Here is a 27,226-nt window from a genome sequence, read left to right as displayed (position 1 = left end):
ACTCCATCTACAGAGCAGAAGATGGATATGTGGCAAGTTCACCCAACAGTGGTAGGTCTAAAATTAAAATGCAGATTCTTATCAATATTCTATAGTCTGTTTGGTGAGATAAACTGCTTTGAGAACTAATGATCTCCCTGGAAAATCTAAATCTGTATTTTATAAATGCCTGTCTCTGAGAAAACAGGCTTCCCTGATAGCTCAGTTGGTAAAGAATCTGCCTGCAATGCAGGAGACCCAAGTTGGATTCCTGGGTCGGGAAGATCTGCTGGAGAAGGGATAGGCTACCCACTCCAGTATTCTTGGGCTTCCCTTGTGGCTCAGCTGGTAAAGAATCTGCCTGCAATGTGGGAGACCTGGGTTCCATCCCTGGGTTGGGAAGATCCCCTGGAGAAGGGGAAAGGCTATCCACTCCAGTATTCTGGCCTGGAGAATTCCACGGACTGGATAGTCCATGGGGTCACAAAGAGTCGGACACAACTGAGCAACTTTAACTTTCACGGAGAAAACAGAAATCCTATTTCTGAGGGAATTCCCTGGCAGTTCAGTGGTTAGGACTCTGCACTTTCAATGACAAGGGCCCAAGTTCAATCCCTGGTCAGGGAACTAAGATCCCACTAACTGCACAGCATGCCCCCCTGCCAAAAAAGGGGGGAAAAATCCTAATTCCATGATTTTGGGGGGATCTTGTAAATTAAAAAGCTGGGTTGGGTGTTTAATAAATTCTGGAAAGGTACACAAAACACTGTCATCAAACAAAACTGGGTCAGGAGGTCTCAGATTCAGCAGTGATTAACTTCCAACCCTGGGTAAGTCATTCTCTCTCTGAGCTTCAATTCCCAATGGACTTGCTTTGGGGGAGTATAAATGAGATGGCCCATGTAAAGCAAATAGCATCAGACCCAATACACAGAAAATCTTTGATAAACGTTCGCTGTCATTGTTACTGTTACTAGTTTAACAAAAACAGAAAATGTACAGTTAACAAAGGTGAGAAAAGGTGAGTTTACAAAGGTGAACCCTTAAACAGGGTTCTGTTTAAGCAATACAGACAAAATTAATCAATACAGACCTTTTATAAAAGCATTAATCCAGAAAGACCACTGGAAGTCACATTTTTGTCTCCATTACACTTCTGTCATGTGTTTTGAAAAGTAACTCTTCTCATCCCCCCCGCTATTATTTTTTTCTTTTTTTGCAACTAGTAGCCAATCTAGGAAATAGGGAAGCACACACAGAAAAAAATATCACCAGAGAAAGGAATCACCTGGGAGATATGGTCAAGCTTTGGAGTCAGATCAACAGGGTTTCAAATCCCAGCTCTACCACTCACCAGCTCTGAAATTTGGGACAAAGGACTTTTGCCTCTGTGAGCCTCAGTTTCTTCCCTCATTTATAAAGTTGAAACAATAAGGAACCTCATAGCTTGCTGAGAAATCTTAATGGAGACGCTGCACATGGAGAGCCTGGCAGTCAGTCCTTTACCTAGCTGCTATCTAATTCTATAAGACTAAAACACATTTTCTCAAGGGGATCCTCATACACTGTTGGTGGAAATGCAAATTAGTACAGCCACTGCGGAAAACAGTATAGAGGCTTGTCAAAAAACTAAAAAGAGAGCTACAATATGATCCAATAATCCCATTCCAGGGTAGGATTGGAAAAATATTCAGAAAAAACAAAAACTTTAATTCAAAAAGATACACGCACCTCAGTGTTCCCACACCAGCACTACTTATTAAGACAATACCAAGACATGGAAACAATGAAAATGCCCATCAACAATTGGCTTAAGAAGGTGTGGCATAAAAAAAAAAAAAAAAAGAAGGTGTGGCATAAACATATATAATGGAATATTACTTAGCCATTAAAAGGAATGAAATATGATATTTGCAGTGATACGGATGGACCTAAAGAATATTATGCTTAGTAAAGTAAAACAGAGAAAGACAAATACTATACACTATATGTGGAATATAAAAAACAATATAAATGAATCTATAAGTGAAATAGAAACAGACTCACAAATGTAGAAAACTTATGGTTACCAAACAGAAGGGAGGGGACAAACTAGGTGTACGGGATTAAAAGAAACAAACTACTGTACATAAAACAGATAAGCCACAGGATTTACTGTTTAGGACAATGAACTTTTGTATCTTGTCACAACCTATAATGGAATATAATTAAAAAAAACTGAATCACTATTGTGAACAAACCATGCTACAATTGAAAAAACTTTTTTTCTCTCAAGCTTAAGATGTAAGCAATCAAAACAACCTAGGAAAATGTTTTCCTAAAATCATCTGAAACTCAGCTCACAAATTTTATTGAGCATCTATTATATGCCAGGTTCAATTTTGAGGCAATGGAAATATATTAGAGAACAGAACAGATAGCCCACCTGTGGCTGCCTTGAAAATACACGCTTCACATCCTTAGCAAGTGCTAATAACTGACCCCAGCTATAGCAGCTTGACACTCATCACCACCTCCGTTCCATCGCCACACTTCCCTGGGGCTGTCCCCAGCCAATGGCTGAGTGAGCAGGGATATATGGAGACGAGACTCTTTCGACAGCACCTCTGGCTTGAGGATTCAGCATCTCCGTTGCCAAAACCTTCTGAGTACTGTACGGCATTCTAGGACTTCCTATCATCTTCCTTTCTCCTTTCCAGGGATCAGACTCACAAGACAGTCCATAGCTCTCTCAGTCTCTTCACCTCACTCCCCATTTCTCCCACTTACAGTTTCCAAATAAATCAACTGCACTGTTTCTCAGAAACCAGTCCTAACACCCTATTCCTTACTGAGTTAGCATTCTAGTGAGGAAGACAGTAAACAAAATAATCAAATCCAATAAGTATAGACTAGCAAAGGTGTAGCACGAGAGAAGTCTTTGAAGTACTCTGTTTCCTGTTAGTTCTGATGCTTACAAGAATCCATACATGAGTTAAAACTCATAGGCATATACACCAAAAAAAGGGAAATTTTATTGTATGCACATAAAACATTTTTAATGTAAAAATATAATTATACTGTAAGAGTATTGAGAAGGAACTCATATTATTTAATTTAGAGTCCTATTTAATTTGTAACAAATTAAATATAATTTATCCTGGGGGGAAGGGTACATAATTTTTTTTATATATTTATTTGGCCATGCCAGGTCTTAGTTGTAACATGTGAGCTCTTGGTTGTGGCATATGGGATCTAATTCCCTGACCAGGGAACGCACCTGGGCCCTCTGCATTGGGAGCTCAGAATCTTAACCACTGGACCACCAGGAAAGTCCCCATAATTTTTTTAAATGTCAGGAAAATCTTAAATTTCACTCAGATTTTTTTAATACCAGTATTGTAACTTTGAAACTATTTTGTGTGTAACACAGAATAAAAGAAATGGGTTAATATATCAGTGTGATTAGAAACAAAGACTTTTAATAAAAAAAGGCAAAATTTTAAAAATTACAAAATGTTCCATTTAAATTAGAAATATAAAAATGAACTCACAGGGACTTCCCTGGTGGTCCAGTGGTTAAGACTCTGTGCTCCCAATGCAGGGGGCATGGGTTTGACTGGTCTGGGAACCAAGATTCCGCATGCCACGTGGTGTGGCCAAAAAATAAAAATGAACTCATAATGTTTCAAAACAACTATTTCTTAGCTCCAACCACTAAAAAAAGTCTTAAAAGCAATGACATTCTAGCAGCAATAAACAAACCCAGTGCCCAACTTAGAACTTAAGTTCTAAGTACCACTTCTAACTAAAAGAAACCAGGTCTCCTTGGAGAAATGGACAGGGTCTTGGGAGCAGGACAGGTGAAATAAACCTGGGGCTTCTAGTAATACCAGAAAATAAGGAATACTCAACGACTGACAGGAGTGTGTCAAAAGATCAAAGAAGCTCGTTTAAACAGCCTGTCACCGACCAAGTTTGGGAAAATTTTAGCACAAAAGAAAATAATGAATGTAACCGACTACAACAGTATGCTGAATAATCTCAGTCCTTAGTGATCTTTAAAAAGGAATAAAGAAAAAAAATACTCTTCTTACAAAAGAACATCAGCTGTAACAATAAAACACTGCGTGAGAGAGGTGAAAAAATCACTCTTCTTCCACTGTGGTATAATAACTGATTGAGGTAAGGATTATTGACGGATGCTAAAAATCATTAGGTAAATGGTATAGGGAAACACTTAAGATATATTCCAAAGCACCCCACAAGTTATTTAGTACAGGGAAAAATACAGTTTTAAGATGGTGAGAAAGGGCAGTCATTATTTTATCAAGTGATACACTGGAACAGAGAGTGGGATGACATAGCTTTATGTGTCCCCTGATGGGATGCGATATGAAACACACAGCATTACCATTCAACCATTCTGCAACACGATGTTTAACCTGAAGTCTAAACCTAACTTCTAGTTTACAGGAAATAGAGAATACAAGAAACAAGTTAAACTCGCCATGAGAAAACAATGTGACCAACTCAGAATGTGGAATATTCTACAAAATAAATGTTGCTTAAAAATAATGCCATGAAAGGCAAAGAATAGGGGAGGGAAGAAGGATTATCATGGAATAAAAGTAACTAAAGAGACATAAATCTGAATAGGTTCTGGATGTTAGATATTAGCAATTATTGCTAATTGCTAACTATTACAATTAGTTACATTACAGTAAGTATATAAAGTATGTTGGGTAAATATATTAACAATTGGTGAATACAGGTGGAAGGCATAGTGTTCATTGTACTATTCTCTGAACTTTTGATTATGTTTAAAATCTTTTCATAATAAAAAGCTGAAACTCAGGGCTTCCCTGGTGATCCAGTGGTTAAAACTCTGCAATTTCCAGTAAAACTGAAAATGTATTTAATCATATTACTTCACAAATTCACTGGAGTAGGGCTTCTCAGACTGACTGCAGTACATTGTAAAATCAGTAGATTGTAAAATCAAATTAATGGTTCACAACCAGCAGTTTTGTGTGTATAATATTAGGAAACAGAGTATATTGCATGTATTAAGGTTAAGGACTGTTTCACAAAAGTTTTGCTTCTTTTAAATTTATATTGTGTATACGGCAAGTACTACACTGGCTTTCTTTAAAATATTTCTTATACTAGATTATGGTCAAAAAAGTTTGAAAGCCATTACCCAAGAAATATTCATGCACATGTGTACAAAGAGATATTATAGAAATGTTCAGGGTAGCACTGTGGATAAAGTGAAGAACTGGAATCTAAATGTCCATCAGTAGGAGACTAAATAAACAAAACTCTATACAGAAATGAGGACAAATACCTATACCAATACGGGTCAATCACAAAAACATGAAATACAGAAAAGAAACAAACAATATGAGAACACTTACATGAATTTTTTAAAAACACCCAAAGTGATGCTAACTAGTATTAGTTATGGATACATACACTAAAAACGTAAAACACGGGAAGGACAGCACTAACTGCAGGATGCTGGCTGCCTCTAAGGAAGGCAGGAGCGGAACTGAATTGGAAAGGGCATAAAAGATACTACCATTATACCAGGAACATTTCATGTCCTTTATTTTTGTAAATATAAATAAAACAAAAGTGTTAAAATTCAGTAATTCTGAGTGACAAGTACACAGATTATCTTATGGTTAGCTGTACTTTTGAACTTTTTCAATATTTTAATTTTTTCTCCAAATCTAAAAAGAATTCTTTCTCTTGATTAAGCTGCCTTAAAAATTACTGAGGGGAACCAAAAAAGGGAAATAATTACAGAAACAAGCAGGTGTTCAAAGGGTCTAATTCTTATATCAAATCTCCCAGCCCCAAAAGGCAGCAGAGACATATTCTACCCCATTTCCCCTGCTTCTCTTCCCATCTTCTTCTTCTAAACACCAGGCGCTGGTCAGCCTGTCTATTTTGACACTCAAAAGCACTACAGTCTTCCTTATGAAAACTCACAGAAAAGTGTGAATTTTGAAATCCTCACTTTCACTTTAAGCATAAACAAAAGACGAAACTCTAGGAAATCCTCAACCACCACCACCACTTTACAGTTTACAAGGCCTTTCCCCACACATCCTGTTATTTGATTTTCAGAAAAACTCTGTTGAGGTCGGTATTACTAATACCACATTTACATATGAAGCTGATGCTCAGAGTGGCTAATTACCAACCAGAAGTCACGAGTCAATGACAAAGTTGGAACTACAACCTCTCAGTTTCTGAACCTAATCATCCCTACAATGTGATGACTAAGTTTCAACCATACAACAACACACCCAGAAAACAGGAGGGGTTGTTTGCAACACACAAACTGCTCCGATCTACCCCCCTTTTCTTCATTCTTCCATCTCTGATCTTTCAGACAGGCAGCCAAGAATAAGTTGCCACTAATAACTCTTCCCTTCCCTATAGCCACTTCCTGCTTCTTCTTCCCATAGCTCCTCCAAATGAACAGGCAGAAAAGGGAAACACATATAACTAGATAGTTCCCTCAACACAGGGATCCCAGCACCAAAGAGAAAGATATTACCACAGCTCTAGATTTAAGAGTCAGGGAGCAGGAACACACTACAGAAAAGCCTAGGCTACCCCTCTTTACCAGTGCTGACAAATGTCCTTTACTGAAGGGATTTAATTAACAGAAAAATGTAAAAGTACCAGTTTTTTAATCGGTCCCGGGCTTCCAACTGGGCTCCCACTTCAAAGCTGATTCCTCGTCTGTTAGGTGGATGCTTTGTCATTTTCAGTCATCAACGGGGCTGCTTTTATTCTCCTGAAAAAGCCAATTAAATATTTATGAAACTTAGGCAAAGTCTGCCCAGAGTAGAGTATCACTTACTACACATAAAAGACAAACAGGCATTATTCAAAACCCAAAGCTCCAGGAAACCGCGTCAGCACCCTGCTTACTCCTGCCCTCATCCTAGCCCAGGTGTGCCCTCCGCTGGGCCCTCCTCCTCTATCACACAGCATCTTGTATCCCTGGAACTGGAAGGAGTGCTCAGTTGCTCCAGTCATGTCCAACTCTTGGCGACCCCACGGACTGCAGCCCCCAGGCTCCTGTGTCCACGGGATAATACAGGCAAGAGTACTGGAGTAGGTTGCCGTGCCCTCCTCCAGGGGATCTTCCTGACCCAGGGATGGAACCTGTGTCTCTTACATCTTCTGCATTGGCAGGCAGGTTCTTTTCCTCTAGCGCCACCTGAGAAGCCCCCAACACTGCTTACCAAGGATTCACCTGTGAGGGGGACTCCTCAGAACACCAAAGAAAAAGTCACTCAGAAGCAAATTTAATCATTTGCTGAAGACAAATGATAACAAACATCTGCTGAGAGACTAGAAAAACAGTCCTCAAGACCAAAAGACACAATTCCTGGCCTCCTGAAGCCTCCAGTCTACTGGCGGTGGGGGGTGGAAATGTAGCCAGTAGAACAAATGACTTAACTGCGAACTGCAACTGCTATGAATTTTAAGTGCTACAAAGAAGGAAGGAAACAAAAGCTGAACTCCGATTTCTGGTCCTTTACTTTTGGAAGGCTGGACAAGAAATGTCTATTTATTCATTCTTTGTTCTATTTTATTTTCTGCTTCTTCTTGAGTAAATTCTGACAAACTGGGACTGGTGATCATCGTCCATATGAGTAAAATTGATCTTTAGGGGCCAGTGGTGGTTTTGCTGGAGATGTAGCCACTCTGAGCCCTTGGGGCGCTTGAGCAGGCCACCTCCATATAGCAAGGCCAAACCCCAGGAAATTCTCTCCCACTGAACTTTGGATCCCAACAGCCTACACTGCCCGAGCAATGCCAGAGCACTGTCAGGGCAATATCTGCCTCGTATCACAAGGGCAATCTTTGCAATAGATGAACGAGGAGTAATCACAGAAGTGGGTCCTCATATCTAATGTGTACATACCATCACATTTTCTTCCAATATATTACATGAAAAAGCAGGATGTAAAATTATATCCCTCTAAACTCACAGTAAAACTCATGTGCATTAAAAAAAAAAAAAGACTGGAAAAAAAAAAAAAAAACCAGGTTGTAAGTGATCTCTCCCTCTTAAACAGCTTCCTAAATTTACAATTTTTCACACTGGAAATTTCTCATGAGGAAAAAAAGATGTACAGGGTGAGCTATCCATTATATTAAACAACTCATTCCAAAGGGCTGATATTGGGGAACACATAAAGCAAATATCAGACTAAGAACAGTTGACAGTTTCAACTGAAAAGCTATGTCAAACAAGAGTATTTGGATGATATGGACCCTAGGAAAGGGCACGTCAGAGGTCTGACTAGCTATATACTTCACTCTCCAGGAAAGTGAGATATCAAACCTAACGTAAGTAAAAAGTCTTCATTTTGACTTGCCTGAAAAAGCACCTCAAATTATATTTTTGACTTCATGCATACCAAGTAATATTCAGATTGATAGTTTTGCCTCTCAGATTCTATGAAAAGATGATGGGGCACAAGAAGAAAGAGTGGCGCTGAGAACTCACCAGAGCAGCTAGTATTTATTAGACTTCATGCAGGGAGACAGTTCCCTTTTAGAGATGGCAGAAATGTAATAGGATTAAATTCTTGGCCTTTAATCCTCAACCCCACCCCTTATTATCAGAATGAATTTGGGTGAATTACTTAACCCCTCAGAATTTGTTTCCTCTCCCTAAAATGGGGATGGTGATACCAGGTACCCATCTCCAGGCAGTGGGTGTGAAGACTAAATGAGATAATCCATTTAAGGAATGCTATAAGGACTACAGAGTTAGCAGCTACTTATAATCCTATTATCACATAAGAAGAAATTTGGTTTAAAGTAATTGGGCTAAGGTTATGGTGCTAAGTGACCAGCCCCAGAACAAAAGCCCAGGTCTGCTTGATTTCTGAATTAATTCTTTTACCACACAGCTTCCCTAAGGGGCCCTTCCATTAAAATACAGGAGTGTGGGAGCAAGGCAGTGAATGAAAATGAGCAAATTATTCTTAATGGCTCAAGAAAACCAATTCCTCTTGAGGCGGAATTGTTGAAGGTCTTCCTTATCATGAACTGAAACAGGTTTCATTGTAACTCTGACCCATTTATTTGAAGCTCCACTCTGATATCAGTCAGAACAAGACTAAGGACTAATCTGACTTTTATGTCCTGTGCCCAAATCCCTCCACTCCTCTGGAATGGCAGAGTTTGTTTTTAAATTTCACATTAATTTATTCAACAAATCATTAGTGAGCACTGTCAGAAAGGCACTGTGCTGGAAATCAGGCCTCAGAAATCCAACTCAGCCCAGCTGCTGTCCACCCAGGAAGACAAACACAAACATGAGAAGCGATGAAGGAGCTCTAACAAAGGGCAAAGGGAGGGACGACCATCTCAAAGTCTCAATTTAACTTGACAACATCTACTAAAAAAAATAAAAAATAGTTCAAGACAGAAGTAGGAATAAAGAAGATTACATAAGTTTTTACTTCTTACATTTAAACACACATTTTTCTCAAGCTGCAAGAGGGCTAAGATTCTGTAGCTTTTAACTTATGCATTCTTCAGGGCCTTATATTTTTTTCTTCCAAAAAGTTCTAGCTCCAAAATAGGAAGAGGAAATATGTTCAATAAAGACATCCAGGAAAACTATGAGAAAAAAAATCTGATGCAATCTGTACTCATATATGGTTCCATTTTAAAGACCCTGGCAGGACTTCAAACTACTCCTTTACATTCAAATTTCCCTACAGGGAATTCCCTGGTGGTCCAGTGGTTAGGGGTCATGGGTTCAATCCCTGGGGGGAACTAAGTTGCCATGCAGCAAAGTCAAAAAAAAATTTTTTAATTAAAAATAAAATAAAAAACCAAATTACCCTACAAAGTGTGCTCACTGCTCCACAGGAGACAAGAGAGCCTAGTTTATTTCCTTAAGTACAGTATTTGCAGTCAATGCCCCTGTATCAATGATAATGAAAGCTTTAAATGTATACTGTGTAATACAGTTTAAATGGCACTTTCACAAACAACAAACTTGGAGAAAATAACTTCAACACATATGACCAAAGGGCTAACTTACTTTATTAACAAGGAATGCATATAAACCAAGAACAAAAGAGCCAAACAACTCACTTAAAAATGAACAAAATGCAAGAACTGGCAGATTCCCAGGTAGGGAAGCGAGAGGCTTGTGGGGAAGGGGGGCAGGAATAATACAAAGATCTAATAAGCATATGATTATATTATCCTTATCCACATAACATCATCCTAAACTAAAGGAAATACAGATCAAAGTAACAACTTTTCACTCTTCAGGCTAATAATTTCAACATAAAATACTCAGTGCTTTCAGGGATGAGGAAAAATGATGCTTATACTCCGTTGGTGAAGCATAAATTGGAAAATCTTATCTAGAGGCAACTTGGCACTATCTACAAATATGCAAATACCTGCAACCCAACAGACCCATAGCCAGCGACATCCTACAGATACAGCCCCCAAAGTCTGCCAAATTACCTGTGAGGATGAACAATAAATGTCTGCAATTAAATGACCATCAAAAGAGGCCCACTTAAATGAATTATGGCCATCTATACAACAGAATGTGGTACAGCTATTAAAAGGTAAAATGGTAAGCTGTAGATGCTGATATGAAGCCATCTGCAAGATACACTGTCAAGTAAAAAAAGCATGGTGTAGAGGCAGGTATACAGTATGACCCCTTTAATACAAATAAACATATAAACAGGCATATCTATTATATGCATACTCTATGCATGTTTCTTCCCTCTAAGAAGGAACAAAATAACTGTTCAGTAGTTCCCTTAATGAAAGGAATAGAGCAAAAAAATTTAACTTCTCATTTTTTAACTTTATTGTTTGAATTTTCTAACCTTAAGAATATCTACTACTGTGGGTAAGAATCCCTTAGAAGAAATGGAGTGGCCCTCAAAGTCAACAAGAGTCTGAAATATAGTATTTGGGTGCAGTCTCAAAAATGACAGAATGATCCCATTCAATATCACAGTAATCCAAATCTATGCCCCAACTACTAATGCCAAAGAAGCTGAACAGTTCTATGAAGACCTACAAGACCTTCTACAACTAACACCAAAAAAAGACATCATTTTCATCATAGGGGATTGGAATGCAAAAGTAGGAAGTCAAAAGATACCTGGAGTAACAGGCAAAATTTGACCTTGAAGTACAAAATGAAGCAGGCAAGGGCTAACAGAGTTTTGCCAAGAGAAGGCACAGGTCATAACAAACACCCTCTTCCAACAACACAAGAGATGACTCTACACACGGACATTACCAGATGGGCAATAGTAAAAGCAAATAGATTATATTTTTTGCAGTCAAAGATAGAGAAACTACACAGTCAGCAAAAAGAAAACCAGGAGCTGATTGTGGCTCATATCATGAACTTCTTTTTGGAAAATTCAGAATTAAATTGAAGAAAGTAGGGAAAACCACAAGACCATTCAGGTATGACCTAAATCAAATCCCTTATGATTATACAGTGGAAGTGACAAATAGATTCAAGGGATTAGATCTGATAAAGTGCCTGAAGAACTATGGACAGAGGTTCGTGACATTGTACAGGAGGCAGTGATCAAAACCATCCCCAAGAAAAAGAAGTGCAAAAAGGCAAAATGGTTGTCCGAGGAGGCCTTACAAATAGCTGAGAAAAGAAGAGAAGCGAAAGGCAAAGGACAAAAGGAAAGATATAACCTTCTGAATCCAGAGTTCCAAAGTATAGCAAGAAGAGATAAGAAAGCCTTCCTGAGTGATCAATGCAAAGAAATAGAGGAAAACAATAGAATGGGAAAGACTAGAGATCTCTTTAAGAAGATTAGAGATATCAACGGAACATTTCATGCAAACATGGTCACAATAAAGGACAGAAACGGTATGGACCTAACAGAAGCAGAAGATATTAAGAAGAGGTGGCAAGAATACACAGAAGAACTATACAAAAAAGACCTTAATGACCCAGATAACCACAATGGTGTGATCACTCACCTAGAGCCAGACATTCTGGAGTCTGAAGTCAGGTGGGCCTCAGGAAGCATCACTACGAACAAAGCTAGTGGAGGTGATGGAATTCTAGTTGAGCTATTTCAAATCCTAAAAGATGATGCTGTAGAAGTGCTATAATCAATATGCCAGCAAATTTGGAAAACTCAGCAGTGGCCACAGGACTGGAAAAGGTCAGTTTTCATTCCAATCCCAAACAAGGGCAATGCCGAAGAATGTTCAAACTACCCCACAATTGCACTCATCTCACACACTAGCAAAGTAATGCTCAAAATTCTCCAAGCTAGGCTTCAACAGTACGTGAACCGAGAACTTCCAGATGTTCATGCTAGATTTATAGAAAAGGCAGAGGAAACATCAAATTGCCAACATCCGCTGGAAAACAGAAAAAGCAAGAGAGTTCCAGAAAAATATCTACCTCTGCTTTACTGACTACAGCAAAGACTTTGACCGTGTAGATCACAACAAACTGTGGAAAATTCAAGAGTTGGGAACACCAGACCACTTTACCAGCCTCCTGAGAAATCTGTATGCAAGTCAAGAAACAACAGTTAGAACTGGATATGGAAAAACAGACTGGTTCCAAATTGGGAAAGGAGTACCTCAAGGCTGTATACCATTACCTGTTTAACTTATATGCAGAGTACATCATGCAAAATGCCAGGCTGGCTGAAGCACAAGCTAGAATCAAGATTGCCGGGAGAAATATCAATAACCTCAGATATGCAGATGACACCCTTATGGCAGAAAGTGAAGAGGAACTAAAAAGCCTCTTGATGAAAGTGAAAGAGGAGAGTGAAAAAGTTGGCTTAAAGCTCAACATTCAGAAAACTAAGCTCATGGCATCTGGTCCCATCACTTCATGGGAAATAGATGGGGAAACAATGGAAAGAGTGAGACTTCATTTTCTTGGACTCCAAAATCAGTGCAGGTGGTGATGGCAGCCATGAAATTAAAAGACGCTCGCTCCTTGGAAGAAAAGCTATGATAAAGCTAGAAATCATATTAAAAAGCAGAGACATTAGTTTGCCAACAAAGGTCCGTCTAGTCAAAGCTATGGTTTTCCAGGAGTCATGTATGGATGTGAGAGTTGGACCATAAAGAAAGCTGAGTGCTGAAGAATTGATGCTTTTGAACTGTGATGTTGGAGGAGACTCTTGAGAGTCCCTTGAATTGCAAGATCAAACCAGTCCATCCTAAAGGAAATCAGTCCTGAATATTCATTAGAAGGACTGAGGCTGAAGCTGAACCTCCAATACTTTGGGCACCTGATGTGAAGAAGATTCACTGGAAAAGACCCTGATGTTGGGAAAGATTGAAGGCGGGAGGTAAAGGGAATGACAGAAGATGAGATTGTTGGGTGGCATCACCGACTCGATGGTCGTGAGTTTGAGCAGGCTCCGGGAGTTGGTGATGGACAGGGAAGCCTGGCGTGCTGCAGTCCATGAGTCGGACATGCCTGAGCCACTGAACTGAACTGAAGAATGTACTTCTTGGGCTTCCCTGATGGCTCAGTGGTAAAGAATCCGCCTGCCAATGCAGGAAACATGAGTTTGATTCCTGGTCCAGGAAGATCCTACATGCCTAAGAGCAACCTACCCTGTGCACAAGTACTGAGCCTGTGCTCTGGAGTCCTGGAATGGCACCCACTGACCCCCACACACCCTGGAGCTCATGCTCTGCAACAAGAGAAGCCATCGTAATGAGAAACCTGCACCCTGCAACCAGACACTAGCCCCAGCTCACAACTAGAGTTGCAGCAATGAAGACCCAGCACAGCCTAAGACTAGTTAATTAATTAATTAATTTAATTATTTTTTAAAAAAGAAAGAATGTGTATCTTGGGACTTCCCTGGTGGCCCAGTGGTTAAGACTCTTCTCTGCCACAGCAGGGGAAATGTGTTAGATCCCTGGTCAGGGAATTAAGCTCCTGTATGTCATTCGGTGTGGAGGAAAAATAAAAAAGATCTGCAAAGCCCCTGTATGTCTAGCAGAAAGTAGGTGTTCAAAAAACAACAGCAGAATTTTCTGAATTCATAATATATTTATAGTTAATGTACTGACATGGACTCTGGATTTTATTTTGGGAGAGGTTTAAGAGTACTGTAGCCATGGTAACTGGAGGCCCTGCCCTCAGCAACCCTAATGTGCTGGAGAGAAGAGACTAAGGACTTAAAATAACAATGAATTTGTGATAGGTGGGCAGGGAACAAGACCTTTCAACGAGTTGGCTCTCATCAGGGTTAAGAGAAAATAAACTCTGAAAAGACTGGCAACCTCCAGAAACTACAGAATGGGCTTTACAGTAACCTAACAGTGCTTACACTAAGCTTGCAATTCAATCTCCATTAAAGAATGATGGTTCCTTTTAAAGTTAATGTACACCTCACACCAGCCGAAATGGCTATCATCAAAAAATCCACAAACAGTAAATGTTGGAGAGGGTGTGGAGAGAAAGGAATCCTCCTACACTGTTTGTGGGAATGTAAACTGGTTCAGCCACTAGGAAGAACAGTATGGAGATTCCTTAAAAAATTAAAAACAGACCTACCATATGACCCTGCAATCCCACTCTTGGGCACGCATCCAGAGAAAAGCATGGTCTGAAGACACATGCACCCCAGTGTTCAGTGGGGCACTGTTCACAATAGCCAGGACATGGAAGCAACCTAAATGTCCATCGACAGAGGAATGGATAAGAAGATGTGATATTATAATAACATATAATATTATTCAGCCATTAAAAAAAAGAAGAAATAACGCCATTTGCAGCAACACGGGCGGACCTACAGACTGTCATACTAAGTCAGACAAAGAGGGAGAGCTATCCTGTGACATCCCTTATATGTGGGATCTAAACATAAATGATACAAATGAACTTCTTTATAAAACAGAGACAGATTCACAGGCTTAGAGAAAGAACTTATGGCTGCTGGGGTGAGGGATGGGGGGAAGGGATAGTTGGGGAGTTTGGGATCAACATATACCCACTGCTGTATTTAAAATGGATAAACAACAAGGCCCTACTGTACAGCACAGGGAGCTCGGCTCATGTTCTGTGGCAGCCTGGTGGGAGAGGGGTTTGAGGGAGAATGGGTACATATATGTGTGTGGCTGACATTCCTGCCCGCCCCCCACCGCCAACTACCTGGAACTATCACGACATCGTTAACCTGCTATCCTCCGGTGCACAATAAAAAGGTTACAAATATATAAAAAACAAAACAAGAAAAAAATAAACTTAATGTAACCCCCTTTCAAACTGAAGGACACTTCAAGCACAAGAGCAGCTTAAATCTTTATGCCTCCTTCATTCAGTATTTTCTGAGAGCCGGCTCTGTGCCAGGGCCCCGAGATAGACAGCAAGAGGACGGGACACCCCCGGCCCAGTTCTCCAGCAGGGAAGGCAGAAACAGGGTAACACATATGCAAATAAGATCATTTCTGGGAGGGTAAGTTCTGCAGTGGAAAACCCAATGAAACAACGTGAGCTAGCTGACGTGCCAGGATCCTTTAGATAAGGCTGTTAGAACTCTGAGGAGCTGAGGTCTGAGCAGAGATCTAAATGACAAGGAGAGAACTATGTGCAGATCTAGGGGAAAAGAGTTCTAGGCAGAGGGGAAGTCCTAGAGGCAAGATGTCTCAGCAGGAATGAGCTTCCCTCCAGTCCCCCACCGCCCTGAGCCTAGGAGGTGGAAACGCTGGCTGCAACCCTCAGCCCTGACTACAGTCCCAGAAGAGCACACACAGTATCAGCAGGTCCAGGGACAACTACAACTCTCAGGAGGAAGCTTCCAAGGGGGCTCTTCTGAAGTTCTGTCTGGGAGAAAGGCCAGGCAGTGCTTACGGATGGGAGCAGTCAGGTTTCAGACTCAGATTCTGACCAATCCTGGCTCCACTCATTGCCTGCTAAGTGAAGACGAGAAAAATCACTGAGCCTCCCTGTTTGCCCTGCTATAAAAGGGGACTAATAACCCCTACCTCCTGGGGTTGTGAGGCTAAGCGAGCTAATGGTTGTCAAGTGCTCAGGACAGTACACACCAAATATTCAATATTGGTGATAAAATGGCTGTGTGATAGTAGTAGCACTAGCAAAAAGGATATCAAACACAAAGGATTACGGTCACTGTTATTATGCAACATTAACAAATAGTATTCAATATAACGAACATAAAAGAGCACATCTAGGGATTTCCCTGGCGGTCCAGGGGTTAAGAATCCACCTGCCAATGCAGGGGACACGGATTCGATCCCTGGTCTGGGAATTAAGATCCCACATGCAACTAAGCCCTTGTATCACAGCTACTGCCCTCAAGGTCTAGAGCCTAGGCTCCACAACAAGAGAAGCCACTGCAACCAGAAGTGCACGTACCAGAACTAGAGAGTAGCCCCACTGCTGCAACTAAAGAAGGCCCAGGGGCAGCAACGAAGACCCAGCACAGTCAAAAATAAATTAAAAAAAAATTTTTTTTTAAAGAGCACATCCATAGTCCTAGAGAACTGACAAGTTGTTTCAAGTAGGGGCAAAGGCCCCTCCAACACTAATTTCTCAATGACACAGAGTCTAAAGCCAATCATTACCACTCCCTCAGGCTTGCCCAAATCACACTGAAGAATTGGATTAGCCTCTTTTACTTGAGAGGGTAGAGAAGGAAACAAGGGAAGAAGGGAGGAAAGGAAGGAGGAAGAAAGAAAAGAAGTAAGCTAAAAAAAATTCCCTTACCCTCTTCCCAGATACTTGAAATGCTTTCTCTAGAAGTCAAGTCTTTTTCTACCACAATTAAAATTCAGACAGACAACAAACACAGGTTGAGCTTACATCTTCTGAATTACTGAGAATGAACTGGTTAAATGAGGGGCTCTTCCCAGAAACAGTGGAAAGGAGCCCAGGCTTAACTCCAGAATATATTTGCTGAATGACTGACCTTTGGCACATTACTCAACCTCACTGAGCTAATCATCTTACCCTCACAAGTTCCTTCTTTTCTCCCCATCACAGTTTGAGGTCCCAAGACTGGCCAATGTGCCAAGCCAGGAACATGGGCATTGCCTTCACATCTCACTCTCAGTCACCATTTTGTCACACCTACTTCTAGGTTTCTCCCACTATCTAGTAGCTGCCCAGTTCAGGCGACAACTCTCCGGCTTCCCAGGTGGCACTAGTGGTAAAGAACTTGCCTGCCAAAGCAGAGAAGTGAGTTCCAATCCCTGGGTCAGAAAGATCCCCTGGAGGAGGCCATGGCAACCCACTCCAGTATTCTTGCTTGGGAAATCCCATGCACAGAGGAGCCTGGCAGGTTACAGTCTATAGGGTCACAAAGAGTCTCACACGACTGAAGCAGCTTAGCACACACAAACCCAACAACTCTTAGTGGAGCTCAAAACCTCCAGCCACATGCTCCCTGGATCCAAATCAATACTGTCTTATAAGCTGACTTCTGAGTGGTTACTTTATGATAGACACTATTCTAAGTGCTTTACATATACATCATCTCATTTAGTATCTACCTCATAGTTCTGTGATGAGAATTATTATTATTGTCATTTTAGAGTTGAAAAAACTAAGGTTCAGAAAGTAAGCTGCCCAAATGACAAACCTACCAAGTACTGGGGCAAGGAATTGAATGAATCCAGGTAATCTGACTAGTCAACTAACTTGGCTACTCTTCATCAGTGCTGCTGCTGCTGCTGCTGCTACTACACTAATATTTCTAAAGTATAAATCTGATCATAAGACACCTCTGTTTAAAACTTCAGGTTATATCTCAATTACATCTCAAAAAAAAAAAAAAAAAAAACTCGGTAGTTCCCCTACAGAACAGAGTTCAAACTACTCAGTGTAGCATCAAGGCCTCCAATGAGTTAGCAACTATGACCAAGTCAAACCAGGGGCTGTCAAAGATGGGAACTTAAAAGAAGTGGAGCAGACACTCAGCAGAGGGCCAACGGCACGTGGTGGTTATGAGCCAGAATTCTAAAGAGACTGCCTGGGTTTGACCCCCAGCTCCACCATCTTCCAGATAACCTTTCACAAGTCATTTCCTCTCTGAGCCTCAGGCTACTCATCTGTTAAATGGGGATCTTCCTATAAATCTTCCTATAGGTGCTGTGAAGATAAAAATTACTTAACACAGGGATTTCCCTGGTGGTCCAGTGGTTAAGAAACCCTGTTTCCAGGACAGGGGGCACACATGTGATCCCTAGTCAGGGAACTAAGATTCCACAGACCACATGATGCAGCCAAAAAAAAGCAAAAATTACTTATCACAGAGCCTGGCACATGACAACCTCTCAAGGTTATTACTGCTCATGCCTCCCACACACCCAGACTCCCTGCAATGATGCTTCCTCTCTGCCAGGTCCTTCAGATGGGGCTCAGCCATCAGCACCTCCCCAAAGGGCTGCTGGGCCAGGGCCCACCCCATTATTCACCCATGGCAGCCTTGCCTGCTGCATGGATCACAACACAGCACTCTACTCTGAAACTGCCTGTGTCTGAGCCCATCTCTCCTCAGGCATTTAACTCCTCATAGGCACTCCCAGAGTCTAACAAGCAGCACTGTTACTTGGCAGTCAGATGCTTCTTTAATGAGATAACCTTAGTTTCCTCATTGACAAAATAGGAGGAAAGAAAAGAAAGAGATCAGTATCACCCATCTTGAGGGATATAGGAATTCAAGGAGACAATTCCATGGAGACTCTTTGAAAAGTGCTCTCCTCAGGTGAGTGTAGGAACTGGTGTTACTGCACGGCGGTAAGGCAAAGCACAGGGAACCAGGCACCTGAAGACAGGCCAGAATTTCGCCCCTGGAGCCTAAGAAAAGCTGTACTCTGTTTTCAGTCGCTGGGAGGGCTCTATAAATGGTGTCACGCAGCTCTGGAGTGGGTTTGTGTGGGTTCTTTTTAGGGAAGGGAATCTTTTTTAAAACATACCTGACTAAACTGTTTTTACAGAATTCCTTAATTGAGGTATCACTATATTACAAAGTAAAACAATTTGGAGATGGAGTCATTACCCATGGGACCTCCAAAGACATTTCCCTAAATTATAACCAATTCATTGTGCATGGGATTTTAAAGATAAATAAAAATTATTTAATAGTCAATATTCCTGGTCTTTGTTATTAATACCAGGAGATGGTTAACTTTTACTGAGTTTTTATCACATGCTAATCCATGAAAAAATGCTTTATTCCCAACAGTGCAGAAAAGTTGACAGTATTATCCAATTTTTCAGAGAAGGGAAAACAGACTTAGAGCAAGTAATTTGCTCTTGGTCACCTGGCTAGGAGGAAGAGCTTGGATTTTAAAAGCAGGACCTACTCCAAAACCCACAGTATTTATACGGCATTTAAAAATAAGGCCTTGCAATAAAGCAGATGTGGTACATATCTACAATGGAATACTATTCAGCCATAAAAAAAAAGAATGAAATAATGCAGTGTGCAGCAAGATGGATGCAACTAGACATTATCATACTAAGTGAAGTTAGAAAGAAAAAGACGAATACTATATGACATCATTTATATGTGGAATCTGATATATGACACATGCATGCTCAGTCGCTTCAGTCATGCCCAACTTTTTGCAGCCCCATGGACTGTAGCCCACCAGGCTCCTCTGTCCACAGGATTCTCCAGGGAAGAGTACCGGAGAGGGCTGCCATGTCCTCATCAATATAAGACACAAATGAACTTATTTACGAAAAAGAAACAGACTCACAGACAGAGAAAACAGACTTGTGGTTGCCAAGGGGGTGGGAGGTGGAGGAAGGCAGGACTGGGAATTTGGAATTAGCAGATGTAAACTATTACACATAGGATGGATGAACAGCAAGGTCCTACTATATAGCACAGGGAACGGTATCCAATCTCCTGGGATGAACCATAATGGAAAAGAATATTAAAAAAAAAGAACGCATGTATACAAACAAGTCACTTTGCTGTACAATAAAGATTGGCACACTGCAAATCAACTATACTTCGATTTTTAAAAACTAAACTTTTTTTTAATAAGGGCTCTGAGGGAATTCTCCAGTGGTCCAGTGGTTAGGACTTGGCACTTTCATTCCTGGGGGCCCAGGTTAGATCTCTGGTGGGAACTAAGATCCTGCAAATACCATGGCCAAAATATTAAGGACTTTGAACAACAAGGTCCTACAGTATAGCACAGAGAACTATATTCAGTATGATATATTCAGTATACTCCTATGATAAACCATAATGGAAAAGAATATTTTTAAAAGGATGTATATTTGTATAAATGAATCATTTTGCTGTACAGTAGAAATTAATACAATATTATAAATCAACTACATTTCAATTTAAAATATATACATGTTTTATAAAGGCCTTTGAGAAACCTGAACACTAATGATATTAAGGGATTGTTAAATTACTTTGTGTGAAAATAAACAAATTTTAAGTGTTCTCTCTTACAGAGAGTACTAACATAGTTACAGATGAAATATCAAGAAACAAAATCAATGAGAGGATTTTACAAACATTTTATAAAAGGAATAAAACAAATTAATGGTAACATATACTCAACTCGTCACAGCTCACCAAGTTTTAACAACCTTATAAATTAGATTTTCTTATTCCCATTTTACAGATTAGGAAATGAAGAGAAAGGGCAGCATTTACCAATATTTCTAATGATAGATGTGAGGCTAGTACAATACTTGAGAGAGAAAACAGGTCCAGATAGGTTAGTAACTTGCCATGCTGGAAGTCTGTCTCCAATGTCTACGCCACAGGGAAAGTCCCAAGAGGTTTGAGCCCCACGCCCACATGACATGGAGTTCCAAGAGCGTGGCAGATGCCTCCAAATTCTGGTTCTTCGCCACCACATACCATGCAGCCTGGACATGAAAGGTGGCATCTTTAATTATCATGCCTTTCTGAATTGCATGATGCATAAATTTCATACAGGGCAGAGCACGACCGACTTCCTACCCATCAAAGCACTCTGGACAGCATTCACCACTCCATGAGACCAAGGGGCTGTCAAGCAGCCCAAACCAGCCATGCTCCAGAGTCTCAAGAAGGGGAGAAAGGCAGCCTCAGCTGAGAGAGTTTAGCTTCTACAATTAAGGGAAGTTTCCACGGTCAGGAACGGAATCTGAGATGAGGTGGTGAAGCCACATCTTCTCTCAGCAGTGCCTCAGGCCTGCGTTTCAGGCTGCCACCTGTTTGATGCTGTGACCAATGTGACTTATTCAAACCCTGAGGGAGAAAAGTAAGGCAGCTGTTGAGAGGAGGACATATGAGCACCAAACTTGAAGGCAAAGCAACCTGGGTCATTAGCCAAATGACCTTGGACAAATAAAGTACTTAATCTCAGTTTTCTTGTCTACTAGGTGAGAATAATAGATAAATTGTAAATGTTCAATAAGATCTAAGAGAGTGCTCCAAAAACTAACTAAAATGCCCACATTTCCAGGCAAGGGTTCCATAACCTAGAAATCCCAGCACCTGTAGAAGCAAGGTAGATATGTCAATCCACCTAGCCACGCACCTTTTCCACACAAATAAGAGACCTCATGAAAATCAGGTCTCTACTAGGACAAAGAGAACCAAAGACTCATCTAAGATGTCTGGGAGTCAGTCTTTAAAATCCTAGAATTATGTTCCTGACAAGGGATAAGCTCTTATCAAATATCTTAGTGTTAGCTGCTCAGTCGAGTCCAACCCTTTGCAACCCCATGGACTGTAGCCAGCCAGGCTCCTCTGTCCATGGAATTCTCCAGGCAAGAGTACTGGAGTGGGTAGCCATTCCCTTCTCCAGAGGATCCTCCCAACCCAGGGATTGAACCCGGCTGGGTCTCCTGAATTGCAGGCATATTCTTTACTGTCTGAACCACCAGGGAAGCCCCACTTTAAAACCCTTCCCCAGGTCCCTCTTCTTCCTCCTTCCCCTAAGTCCACTGATTCAGGCACCACCTCCCCTCTCATATTGATAAAACTGCCCTATTTTATGTTTGGTGACTCATACTCAGCTCCTAAAATTTTACATGATTTCTACAAGCTCATCTCTTCCATTATTTGGCCAAAGAAAACAAAGGACAGCTGGACACCTAACATGAGATCCAGCAAAGCTGTTACAGCATCATTACAAATCAAGGTTTCAATTTTCAACAGGTTACCCCAAGGTTAATCAACAACCTGTAAAAGGCAGTTGCTGAGATGAGTAAGAGAGAAACAAGACTTTCTCCAAGCTTACGACCTAACCAAGGAAGGTCTGACTAAGTACACATTTTGGTTTAAAGAAAATTTATTAAAAAAAAAAAACTCATCAAGAAACAACTCCCCCTCCACTCATCATTTCCTAGAAAGATGAAGAAGGGGCATTAGGAGGTTATATACACCTCTGTCCCCCAATCTGGGAGACCTGAAGAGAGCTAAAAGCATGACATTTATTTTCCCCAAACTCCAGCCTAGGGCTAACTACCTGCTTCATTTTTAAATTTCATTCTATCGACTCTGCTAATTCAAAGCAAAAATGAAAGCTGGGGTGAGGAGGAGGGGAAGACATTTTTAAAATACACATCAGATAAGAGAACCTATAAATAAAGTTGTGTGTAAACTACAGACTCCCTCTTTGTGATTCAGGTTAGTAGCTAACACTGAATAGAGAAGTCTTCCCAAGAAGACTTCTTTGGGAAGCTTAGTTTCGAATGAACTAAAGCATGGAAATGGCAGAGACACTGAGGCAGAAGAATGCTGAAGTTGGGTTTGAGGACAAGCTAGCTGCCTTGGCTAGAGAGCTAGTGGCAGAAGTGACTCGGACACGGAAATGATTGGCAGCAAGCCCAACAGAGCATGTGAAGGAAATCAGATCTGCTATAACAAGCGCCCACAGGCACTGGGTTTCTAAGCAAGGTATGGACAAAGGCTCAGAGCACAGTAGACCTTGAGATAATCAGCCTGTTTTACAAATGGGGAGAATGAGGTCCAGTAGCACTAAGTGACTTGCCTGAGGTCTCACAGTGAGTGGAAGTGCTGGGACTAGAGCCAAATCAAGATCAAATTTGTTACTGAAGAGGATCTATCTAACACTCATGTGAGGGATAGGGGGGTGGGGGGAGGTGTGGAGAGGACAAAAATTCAGGTTTGTCCTGATTAGGGCCCAGAATAGGATTATAGCAGGGAAAGGCCACAATAAGTGATAGCCAGGGAAATAGGTACAGATGATCTGAAAGGAAAAGCCCACTAAGACTTAAGAGACAGATGTGGATACAAAAGGAGAGAGAGCATCGTAAGGTCATGATTCTCATCAAAGAATAAGGCCATATTCCCAGCACATTCACCTTGGTGAAGCTCCCACAGATACCCAAATCAAAGTGCAGGCACCTGCCTCTCCCAGGCCCATCTCTGGAACCCAGAAAACCCAGAAGGACTGATTGGTAATTCCAACACCTGCGACCCTGCTGACTTGGGTTATCTCAGACTCATTACCCATGGTAGGATGACAGATGAGGAACCAGAGACAAGCTGGCTGGTCACTATATGGGCTATGCAGTATTTACTAGAATGATTTTATGTCAAGAGTTATGATCAAGGGCTTCTTCTCTGGAGGTCCAGGAGTGGAGGACTCAGTACCCTCACTGTCAAGGGCCTGGGTTCAATCCCTGGTCTGGGAACTAAGTTCCCACAAGCTATGCTGCATGCCAAACCCCCCACCCCACCCCCCCAAGAAAAGTTATGTTCACCTTCAAGCAAGAAATAGTTAAGCATTTAAATCTGACAAAATAAATAGGAATCAAACTCCTGGAGAAGTTCTGGCCATGATTTCAAAAGCTAAATGCTAGAACAACTATAACTGAATATAAACAGTAGTCCTCCAAAGAGGACTGTGGCCTTGTACAAACTTTAAGGGATACACATCTAGATAAAGAAAGAAAAATAATTCTCCAGAAAAATAATATCAACATCACTGGGGAATTAGAAAAGCAGATACATGGGCCCCACTCTAAACCCACTGGATTAGAATCAACATTTTAGCAAAACACTCCCCACCCTAGGTGATTTATTTGCACATTCAAGTTTGAGAAGCACTGGTGTAGAATACCTTAAGGGTGAACTACATATAGCAGTACATAGATAGGGTACCAATCAGGCAAATAAGATACAAAGTACCTCTTCACTTTCTGTACACCATATTTTATTAGATACTGCTCAGATATAGACCTATAGTGTTTTTCAGTGAATCTGGTACTTACTAATGATCATATGATATAAATGTGGGATCTATTTCACTTCCTGAAATAACACAGCTCCAGGGTTTTCATGCACATGAAATATAAAAAAGCTTAGTTCTTCTGAAAATACAATAAAATTATTCATTTTATTCAAGTTCCAACACGAAGTTCAGCACACTTCACCACAAGCCCCATTAATTCCTACAGGTTCCTGGGAGTATCATTAAATCCCCCAGCATCACTGAGAAGCAGGTGCTTGGCAAACATCCAATCTTCAAATGAGATTCAGAAGGACGTGGTCCTGAAAATGCAGTATTTTTCTGCCTTGTCCTGCCAGGGTTGCTTCTCAGGCTCATACTCTCTCCCGCCCTGAGGCCTCATACAGCTGCACACTTAAGTACTTCCCCAAAAGGAGAAAGGTCAGAGGTGTCATTATCCCATAAGCACTTGAGATTCCAGCTGTGGAGAAATTAATCTGGTTCAGGTTCCGGTTGAGAAGCCCTGAGTAAGATCTGGAAAGACAGAGGGAAATACAAAAGAAAGAGCCTACTGAGAGGCTCTTAGGAGAGGACATTTGCAGATTTTAAGGTGGGGGTCGGGGGCAAGGTTTGGCAGATAAGTAAGAGGATCACAAGGAGAGATAAAGATCCATCTCCCACCTCTACTCCAGGAACAAAAAGAGTGACCAAGAGATTCCTCCAAAAGACGTCTTTTCTTGATAAAAGGAAGGAAAAGAGCCAATGAGGAAGCTTTAGGAGCTGGAAGCAAGACTAAGAATCTCTGGAGCGTTTTTTTGTTTTGTTTTGTCTTCCAATGAAGGGAAATAAAGCAAAGGAAAAAGCAGTATCCTTCTAACCAGAATCTTATAAGCAGCAGACCATCAGGATTAAGAGACCTGTGAATAACCAAAGAAATACAAGGGGGGATTCGTTTTCAGTTTAAATCCAGCGCTGGGGAGTCAGGCAGCCCTGGACTTGAGGCTACTTCCAGAGTAAGAGGAAGAAATGGGACTATCTTTACAGCCACCAGTAAGCAGAGCAGCGTGCAAAGGAAGAAAGGAATCAGAAAAATGCCCGGGGATAGAGCAAGCCAAGAGAAAGAGTTCCTGTTAGCAGAAAGATGAAAGATAAAGTAGACACATGAAAGACAACATACAGGCACCCCTTTGGGATGGGCGGGGAGATCCTCCCCCAGGGGGAGGGGACTTCAGGAGGTAAGACTATAGGAAGTGAGTACAGAGAAAAGGCCACAGAAGCATAGAAAGTGCCATGCTGAACAAAGATATTTATTCACCAGAGGAAGGCAGACGAAAGGTGCACTTACCTGACCGGGAGAGCACCTAAAGGAAAATGGGGCTCCGAAAAGGGAAACTGAGGAAACAAAATCTGCCCGTTGGCTGCAAAGCTCAAGAACCAAGGACCACTGTCTGGAAATGAGCAAACTAAGAAAAAAGGTGTGCCCTCCCAGATTTAACAAACATCAGGACGGTGGCTGCACGCTGAGAACTGTGTAACCAAAAGTAGAGCGTGGGGGGTGGGGAGTGGGGGCAGGAAACACACACTGTCAGATGTGAAAATCTGGGTAAGGTGGTTCGATTCGGAAAACTCATGAAAAAGGGTGGAACCCCAAGGACAGAGTGATTGGGAAAAGCTGTGAATTCCCTGTGTAAAGACAAATACTTATCTTACAATTTCAGGATTTGGACTTCATTTCGGGTAGACTCTGGACACTGTGCTCTCCCAGATTTTGAAAGGCTGGGAAAAGGAATTGGCCCCTAAATCTAAGATATTCTGGAAAGCATTCTGCCAGATTTCAGGCCTGTAAAAGGGAAGTCTCCCCTGAATTTGTGGGAACATAAGTACCCCCAAAACTGGTCACTGGGCCCCAGATTTGAAACTCGCTAAATGGGAAGAACCCTCAGATTTGAAAGGGGACGTTTATTCAGAGTGGAGACACGTAAAGGGAGTGTCCTCCCAATTTGGGGGTCGTCAGTCAGGGGGTACCATCCTCAGCTGGGGAAGCTTTGGAAATTAAGATAAAATCCCAGGGATGGAGTTTAAGAAAGAGGGTTGCACCGATCACATTTTCTAAAAACTACAGAGAAAGGGGACACTCCCATAGTCGGGGGCTTGAGAAAGGGGTGTGCTCCCCAGAACAGGATTAAAGAGGCTATAAAAGAAAACGCGTTCCCAAAGCACAAGGCAAGGGCAGGGGTTGTTGGTGGAGCTCTCGGGGGCCACACAAGCTCAGGATCCGACCCTAGCGCTTCCCCCCACCCGCAACACGGCCCGCTCCGCGCCCTGGGCCCGCACCCCGCGGCCCAACCTCCTCGGGCGGCGCTGATTGGCCTCAACCACCGTCACTCCCGCAGGCAACCCTGGGGATTGGGCGCCACTCGCACGCCCGCCACGCTCTCAACAGCGGTCCCCGGGCCTCCCTCCGGGCAGGGCAAGCGGGGCCAGGCGGGGAGCGGGGCCGGGCAGGGGACCGGAGCAGCGGTGGCGTCCGTCATCGTCCCCGCCTGCACGGCGCGCGCGCGCGCGGCGCGGGCCCGGCCCGACCCGGCCCCAGCCAGCCAGCTTCGCCTCGCCGCACCTCGCCGCGAGCTCACCTCACAGCCCCGCTCCGGCTGCGCCGCTCCAGGACCAACCGACAGAAGGACTCTGCGTGCTGCGCACCACGTGACCCCCGGGACGCGCCCAGCGTATCCCCCGCCCCCCACACACACGCACCATCGCCACCTCCGAGTGACGCAGCTCCTCAGCTGCCCCGCCCTCGGCCCCTCCCCACCCGATCACCGTGGCGACGGCTCCGGCGAGCCACGCCCACTGCCCTGACGCGCGGGAACCGGCCTGCGCCTGGATCCGGAGCACGAAGTCACTACTCACCCATAGCCACTGTGATCACACGAAGCCCGGGACTGGACCCCATCCGTCATCTGTTAGTTATGCCTCCTATATGCCCCTCGAAGCCTCCTACTTCTCTCCATCCTGCTGCCAACACTCC

General features: G+C 42.2%; 1 protein-coding gene across 7 annotated transcripts in view; it reads right to left on the bottom strand.

The window, feature by feature from the left end:
* The window catches only part of PHF20 (PHD finger protein 20), a 128,209-nt gene extending 101,335 nt beyond the window's left edge, over nt 1-26,874 (bottom strand). For 4 of the 7 annotated variants that reach the window (XM_010811483.4, XM_015474164.3, XM_005214740.5 and 1 more), the window contains exons 1-2: nt 26,832-26,874; nt 6,661-6,775 (exon numbers count right to left, since the gene is read on the bottom strand). In XM_010811483.4, coding sequence (XP_010809785.1) covers nt 6,661-6,743 — 83 coding nt within the window. In that variant the 5' untranslated portion in view covers nt 6,744-6,775; nt 26,832-26,874. The other 3 variants (XM_059892644.1, NM_001168426.1, XM_025000666.2) reach the window with 3 other exon arrangements.
* Between the last annotated feature and the right edge of the window lie 352 nt (nt 26,875-27,226).

This window comes from Bos taurus, chromosome 13 (assembly GCF_002263795.3).
Source record: "Bos taurus isolate L1 Dominette 01449 registration number 42190680 breed Hereford chromosome 13, ARS-UCD2.0, whole genome shotgun sequence".
Classification (NCBI taxonomy): Eukaryota; Metazoa; Chordata; class Mammalia; order Artiodactyla; family Bovidae; genus Bos; species Bos taurus.
Note: the sequence above shows the minus strand (reverse complement) of the source record. Positions and strands in the feature narration are given on the sequence as shown.